This window comes from Lutra lutra, chromosome 3 (assembly GCF_902655055.1).
Source record: "Lutra lutra chromosome 3, mLutLut1.2, whole genome shotgun sequence".
Lineage (NCBI taxonomy): Eukaryota > Metazoa > Chordata > Mammalia > Carnivora > Mustelidae > Lutra > Lutra lutra.
Genome location: NC_062280.1, coordinates 185,435,621 through 185,443,854, shown reverse-complemented (window position 1 = coordinate 185,443,854; position 8,234 = coordinate 185,435,621). Strand labels below are relative to the sequence as shown.

The following is an 8,234-nucleotide window of genomic DNA, read 5'->3' as shown; positions in this document are numbered from 1 at the left end:
GGAGTATGACTGCAGTACCCCGTAAATTATCGCAATTAGGCAAAGCCTGATTTAACTGGGGAAAGATGGTGAGAAGCGCTACCCTCGTTAAATCTGGCTCTGAGAGGCGCTTGGAATGGCATTAAATTTGTTGTAGTTGTTTGAATCACATAAAACAGCCCATGCGTGTGCGAGTACACACGTGCACTCACGTGGGTTCAGCAGATTTTTTGCAGGGTTTTTTTTTTTTTTTTTTTTTTTAAGGGGAGAGGAATAGAACGCGAAAACAAACAATATCAACTCCCCCACCCCCAAAACCAAAAATCCACTGAACGAGTGTTCAAGAGCTCAGGACTGGAAGAAGAGGAGAAAGGCAGGGCCGAATCGGGGAGTGGAAAGGGAGAGGAGTTCTGCTGACAAAGCCATGAGCCCTCTGGGCTGGGGGCTCGTGCTCAGTTGCCTGGGCTGCGCACTCCTGCCCGGAGCCCGCGCGCAGTTCCCCCGGGTCTGCATGACCGTGGACAGCCTGATGAGCAAGGAGTGCTGCCCGTCGCTGGGTCCTGAGCCCGACAACATCTGTGGCTCCCAGGAGGGCCGGGGCCAGTGCACGGAGGTGCAAGCCGACACCAGGCCCTGGAGCGGTCCTTACGTCCTACGCAACCAGGACGACCGAGAAGGCTGGCCGAGGAAGTTCTTCCACCGGACCTGCCGGTGCACAGGTGAGGGAGGCGGGCAGACCGGGCCCTGCCCTGAGCTAGGTGGGGAGGTCCCTGTTGGGAAAGGAGCCACTTCTCAGGACGAGAGGAAACTCTTCAGACTATCAGATGAGGCTTTCCGTGGCCAGCCAAGTTTGGTTTTCACAGGAAGCAAACTGAGTCGGGCTGATGACTTGGTTCTACGTTTCGCACCCTCTAGTCCACCAGATGAGTATTACGTGGGCCAAGCCCGGTTATGTGAACTCATGCCAACATGCCATTGGCTTGTTTGTTGGAAGGGGGAAGCTAACGAGCTTCAGAGCAAGTCCTTTCAAGATGATTCCGTGGCCTCCCTTTCTGAAATGGGTTTGCACTTGTAGAAGGGGGGTGGGTGGTGCGGGGAGCCTTGGCGTCTCCAAGACAGGCGTCCAAGGCAGGGGTTCCGCGGTCCTAGCCTCAGAGTTTCTTGTGTTTGGAACGGGTCTTGGGCAGAGTACCTCTTGCTAGTTCACGATATGCCTGGGTTGTCACTTTGCCGCAGTTGGAGGGCTGGGGTGGGACAGGGCATCTGGGAACTGTGGAGGGAGGGTCCTGGCAAAACAATGGCTTTTTCTGCTCTTGCCTGGGTTGCATGTGGGCATTTGGATGTTGGCTCGTTGTCCCTCTTTCAGATCTTGGGCTCTCTTATTACTCGTTTCTTTGAAATCCCTGCCCTCTTTTTATGCCTTGAGCTCTTCTGAGCCTTCTCAAGTCGTCTTCAGTAGGGCCTGCCTGGGTTCAGCCGCCACGCACAGGGGCCGTAAACCCTCAAATCCTGGCAGGGCATTTGACGCACAGAAACCGCTCGTGGCAACTTTAGCAAAGCCGTTGGCCTCTCTTCTACATACAGCAGCCTGCTGCATGCCAAGTGTTCTTTTTTAAGTTATTATTATTAGGGGCGCCTGGGTGGCTCAGTTGTTGAGCTTCTGCCTTTGGCTCAGATCATGATCCCACGGTCCTGGGATCGAGTCCCACTCGGGCTCCCCAGTCGGCGGGAGGCCTGCTTCTCCCTCTCCCACCCCCACTGCTTGTGTTCCCGCTCTCACTGTCTCACTCTGTCAAATAAATAAATAAAATCTTAAAAAAATAAATTATTATTATTATTTGCTCACATTCTTATAGCATGCTGGCACATAGGGAATACAGATAATGAGGCTATGAAGGGATATAAAAAGGTGAACTTAGGAAATGTACAAAGGACTGCATGTTGATGTAGGAATGGTGTTAGTCTTAACATGCAGAAAATTCTGGCTATATAATCATTTTGCAGTCATGTTAATTCTGCGATTCGAAGGAACTGTTAGTTTTCCGTTGGGTAATCATTGTGACAATAGCATACTGAACATATACTATTCATATTTTTCTGAGCTAATTGAGCATTGTCTTCTATAGACATTATTTCTTGGATTCTCCTGGCTTTTGTCTGAGAAGCAGCAGGTTTCATATTACCTATGTGACTGAAACCACACTACACAGTAACTTCTTTGTCTATGACTCAAAAATTCTTCTAGAACACTTACTTCCAGGCCAAATCAATGATAGAGTGCTACCACTTACAACGGTTGGGCCTCTCCATTTATGGAGTCCTGAGGCAGACGATATTAACAAATCAGACATAACTCTTAGCTCTTCTTATCATCATCTACTTTATATTTTGACCTGGTTAGCAAGTTTGTTTGTTTGTTTGTTTTTTCCTTTTGTTTTTTAAAGGTGAGGATGGAGAGAATAGAGAATGGCCAAATAGAAGGGATAATTATAGTCTCCCTTCCCAGAAGGCGCCTATAATATTTCTCCAGAAGTTACAGGAAGTTGGAGTCACAGTGACCTACTTCCTAACATGAAAAGGGATCCCCCCTGCTCAGAGGAGGATAAACACATACCTAGGGCAAAGTGGGTCAGAAAGAGGGTTTGACCTCTTAAGACTGTTAAGGACTTCACATGTCTATAGGCCAGTCCAAGGAGGCAGAGCTTTCTCAGTGCCTATGGTCTCCATTGCCAGCCATTGTCAAGGCCATGGCTGCTCCTGAGACCAACTACCAGCCTATGGCTCTCCTCCCGTCCTCTATGATTTGGTCTGTGTAGACTCATTCAGAATCATAGCTCTTTCCATACCAATTCTGGTTGGCTCCACTTATATTGGCTCAATGGTCTTATTCTTTGAGTCTCAGGGCATCAGACCAAGTCATAGTGGCTGAGCTGGAAACCAATTTATTATAAACAGTAATCACCATTCTGTGATGTGTCGTGTTGTCCCAAGGCAAGACATAGGATGTTCATTCAGCTTATTCTCCCCCAAAGAGTGAGTTGCTTGCCTTCCAAGAGTAGCATTTCCTGGTTTGGGAAGCAGTTTTCAGAATTTAAACCTGATCCCAAAACTTAAACCCCAAAGCTCTCCTCTATGTTATCCTCATAATTTTTTTTTGCAAATAGGGCTCCTGGGATTTTTCTAGGTCACCAAAATTTATTAAGGAAGAGATGTAATGATGACCCTGAGCTTTGTTAATGCAATGGAAGAATAAACAGACATTTATCCATCAATGGACATTAAGATTGTTTCCACATCTTGGCTCTTGGGAATTGTGTTGCCATAAACACAGGAGTGCTAACATCTATATGAGATCCTGATTTCAGGTTTTTTTTGACAAATATCCAGAAGTGGAATTGCTAGATCATATGGTAGTTCTATTTTTAATTTTTGAGAAAGCTCCGTACTGTGTTTTTCCATAGTGGCTGGGCCATTTTGCTTTTCCACCAACAGTGTACAAGGATTCCAATTTCTCCACATTGTAGCCAAGTGGTATATACATCCAACTGAATACTACTCGGCCTTAAAGAAAAGAAGGCAGTCGTGTAGTGGGTGACAACATGCATGAATCTGAGGGGCCTTACACTGAGGAAATGAGTCAGTCACAGAAAGACAAATAGGGCATGGTTCTACTTATATGAGGTATCTAAAATCAAATTCATTGAATCAAAGAGTGGAATGCTAGTTACCTGGGGCCCAGGGAGTGAGACAGAGAGAGTTAGTAATCAGTGCACAGAAAGTTTCAGTTAGGCAAAATGAACAAGCTCAAGAGAGTTAATGTTCAACGTGGCACCTAGAGTCAGCAATGATGTATTGTACATTTAAAAACGCATGAACACGATAGATCTCATGTTAAATGTTCATACCACAATAAAATAAAATACTCCATAGTCTTCACGGACTTGAAGCTGGTAAAAGACATTAGCCTAACAAAGAGAAATAACAAAATCTGGAGGGGAACTCCCCCGCAACACACACACAAATGATGGGCTCAAATCCTCTAGAGAGAACTTCTCTGTTCTCTGGAGGGATAAATTGGAACCCAAAACCCACTGACCTTGATTGTCAGGAGGACCTGAATTTCAGGAGACCTTGGCATTAGCTCTTTGCCTTCTACATCTCCCTTGCCAGCTGGCGTTTCTGAGAACATACCAGTTGCAGCTGTGTTTTTGGACTTTTGGAAAACATGCACAGCAAATAGTTTTTGAACAGTTGTTGGAGAGCTTCTTGTTTGTACAAGTGACTAAGTGCCTCCGTTTTTCCAATCTCTGAAATGGGGATAATGATGAAACCGCACTTGTAAAATCTTTTTGAGCTCTGTAGATGAAAGGCTCCCTGTGAGTGTAAAGTATTGTTATTAAAATAATAGAATCTCTAATTAAAAGGAATACGCTATTTAGAGCTCCTTGTAAATTCACTAATCAGTGGTCCTTAAGCTTCTTTAGTCTAATAGCCTTCTGAGGTTGAGGTGTTACAGTTCATGTAGGAACGTGTACGGCTTGGCGGTTCTCACTCTCTTTTCTAACCCTAGCCCAGTCCTAAGTGGGTTTACGAATTTGTCTTTTTAAATTTAATTTTTGCCCAAGGACATACTCAATGGTAGATAGATTGGTATCTCCAGATCCTTTAGTTTTCCTTCTCTCCCCATTTTCCAGTAAGAAAATGCCATCTCTGCTAAGAGGCCATCTTGTATTTTTTGGTGCTGCTATTGGTAGGTTGGGGGAATAAATGGACTCAGGTCAAGTTGATGTAGGAAACCACTAGGGAATCTAAATTAGAGAAATAAGCATTTTGTGTGCTGGGCTTCCATGTTGCTGCACTTTTCTGTTATCTGCAGCATTTTCTTGAATACTTTGGACCATGTTTAGAAGCTCCAAATGTAACAGGGGCTCGAATGCAGAGTTTTTGGAGAGATGCTGGAAAAGTTTTTTGTTTTTTTTTGTACATTTCAGGGTCATAGGCGAGCTCACAGGCAGACAATTTTTTTTTTATTTTTTGAGCTATAACTGATATATAAGATATAAGATATAAACTAAAATATAAGATATAAACAAATATAAACATATAAATAAATAAATATATAAGATATAAACTAAGGTATTATCTTAGTTTCAGATGTACAAGTCAGTGACCCGACATTTGTATACACTGCATAGTAAAAGTTCCTACCTAATAGTGTTGGCCATATCCCTTATACTGTCCATTATTCCCCATGAATTATTTATTTTGTAACTTGAAGTTTGTACTTCTTAATCCCCTTCCCCCGTTTTGCCTCCTTCCCCATCCCAATTCTTTCTTCTTAGCCCTTCTATGTTGCTTTTTTGAGGGCAAGTATTGTTTTGTAAAATGAAACGTCTTTGGTTAACATAATTTGTGAGGCAGCTCTGGTCTTCTGAATCAGAATTAATTGTTTTGCCTTTTGTCTTCTGTGGTGCTTGGTTTATTCCTCTGTTTTCACTTGTCCCCAGAGTTAGAACTGCACTGGTGGTTCATGGCACACACGTCCATCATCTCCTGGATGAAGCCATGATGCCTTATATCTACATATATCTTCTCATACCTAAAGCCTTTTATTCCATTATTCATTGCTTCATTTCTCACCTACCTGATTGACATTTATTTAGCCCTAGTGACGCTAGCCCTTCAGGTACAAAGAGGGGAAAAAACACAACATGGTTTTTAAGGTGTCCACCGTATAGCAGACGAGGAAGACAGATGAAAACAAATATTTAAAATCCTGCTTCGGGGTTCCTGGGTAGTTCAGTGGGTTAAGCCTCTGCCTTCGGCTCAGGTCATGATCTCAGGGTCCTGGGATTGAGTCCCGCATCGCATCGGGCTCTCTGCTCAGCGGGGAGCCTACTTCCCCCTCACTCTCTGTCTGCCTCCCTGCCTACTTGTGATCTCTCTCTCTGTCAAATAAATAAATAAAATCTTTAAAAAAAACTAAAATCCTGCTTCTAAGTGGTATCTGGTAATAATAACAACACTCAGTATAGAATTTATTATGTACCAGACACTGTTCTAAGCACTTAATATGTTAAGCTGCTTGTTTTCCGCGTTGACTCTGTGAGGCAGAACTCTGATCCCAATCTGACAGGCTTGAAAGAGTGAAATCCAAACCTACAAGCATGGAGACTTCTCCGAACAAAACAAGTGGGAGCACAGAGAGAGGCACGCGGAGCTTTGACGGCCCTTTAGGCTGTGGGTGCTGATAAATTATCTGTTGAATAAACAAAGGAGGGAGATAATTAGCTATTGATCATTTTGTTTCTAGCAACCAAAAATAATTATGGTAAAGGAAGTGAAGGAATATTAAAACTCATGACATAAGTTACAAATTACTCAACTTCGACAAAATCCGGAGACAAGTTTTACGCATTTACATGTAGAAATGTATTGAACCGATCATTTTAAAATTGGGGTGTGCAATTTCTTAGCATTTGGAAGGAGACCCTCACTCTCTTATTGTAAAGCTGTGGCTCTGTATTCCCCTTCAGTCATCTGGCTCTAGGGAAATGGTGGACATTTGGGTACTTGGTATTGGTTACTTGGGTACTGGTATTCGGGTACTCGGTTGCTCAATAAATATTTATAAATAATTTCTATTTAGTAGTTTCCCTCTAATAATCAATGTAGATTTAAATGTTTAACTGAAACTGTTCCAAAACATGTTTCAGCCTTGGGACTAGTAGAATTTTTTCCTTTTAAGTGTTTTTTATTACATTCTCATATGATGTTAAAACATAGAAGACTACAGCTAACTGAGTTATGTGAGGACAGGTAGGATATTTTGAGTCTTTCGAGGAGCATAGAACCCAAATAAATTACCTTAAGAAAATTCTTACTCATGATATTTTTAATGACATTTTCTTTAATGATCCCCAAATCCACTGGTTTAATAGAAAAGGAGGCCCGGGCATTTTTCTTTACATGATACAAATGCTAGTCATTTTGTTTCATGTTATTATAATATTTTCTTTGTAGGAATTAAAATAATCCTCTCTCTCCTGTGGTCATAATATTTTTTCCTTACCTCTGCTTTGGTATTTACCATTTATCAAAATTATTTACAGGACCGGTTTTCCTCCTAATCCACGAGGATAGGGAGAAAGAAGAAGAATTTTTATGTCTGTTGGATTATCTGTCACATGCTTTATATGTTTTTGTTTTTAGTTAATTTTTCAAAAAAATTTCAGCTCTATTGAGGTACAACTATGAATAAGAATGTATAATTTTTAAAGTGAATATCGTGGTGACTTGGCTTTATGTTTCTTTTAGTCAGTCAACAGATATTCATTTTGTACAAGGCTAAGCACCAGCCTAGACAGTGGGATAAATGCCTTCCGGATGCCCGTACCTGAGACAAGTAGATAATTACTGCTGGTGTGATGAATCCAGTGGAGGGGTTGTGTAAGGTACCGGGGTGGGGGGAGCTCAGGGATAGGAACATCTGACCCTGACATGTAGAGTTAAGGATGACCTTGTAGACCACCCATCGTGAGGCTGAGAGCAGGAGTGGTAACCCAGGCAGAGAGGAATTTAAGGAGATGATGAGGGAAAAGTGCTGTGGACTGAAGTGAGAGCTAGTAAAAGGATCTGGGAGGAGAGGGAGGGGGAGGAGGGGGAGAGGGAGGAGGAAAGCAGAGTTGGTTTCCCATTTTAATGCTTTTAGTAACCCCTCTAATCCCCTGGGAGATGAGTATTACTGACCCTGTTCGCTTCAACATTTTGCTCTAAAAATATTTAAATGTTTACTCTCTAACTTATCACCACCTAGGGAATGAGGGGCTGGTCATACCAAAAGCAGTAATCAAGGCTAAAAAGGGAAAAGTCCAGGACAAGCTGAAATAATTCCCACTTTAGATGCTAATCAGGAAGGAGCTTATTAGTTCATAGGGCTAGTTCTCCTTCCCTGGGCTGAGAAAGCAGGGACATTTGGGCCGTGGACGGGGGGAGCCCTGCAGTGATTTGCACTTCCTGAGACTGTGGCAGCTAATTCACCTTTATGACCTGCCAGCCTCCATCGATTTTTGTCTTAACTCTCTCCTTTGTGAAATAAACCAGCTTTTGTACGTCAGATTTCCCCTCAATCCCTGGAAATCAGCCCATTTATTTTGGTTCCACCTTGAGCTTGGCAAATGTTCTCTTCCTCTTCTAAGTCAATGAGCCACTCACTCTGTGTGGGCCCTTTGTGTGGGCCAGAGAGAGCAGGGTTC

General features: G+C 42.9%; 1 protein-coding gene across 1 annotated transcript in view; it reads left to right on the top strand.

Annotated features, from left to right (window-relative positions):
- Positions 1-403: 403 nt before the first annotated feature.
- Positions 404-8,234, top strand: part of DCT (dopachrome tautomerase) — a 30,983-nt gene continuing 23,152 nt past the window's right edge. The window contains exon 1 of the mRNA XM_047722417.1: positions 404-698. Coding sequence (XP_047578373.1) covers positions 404-698 — 295 coding nt within the window. The remainder of the gene's footprint in view (positions 699-8,234) is intronic.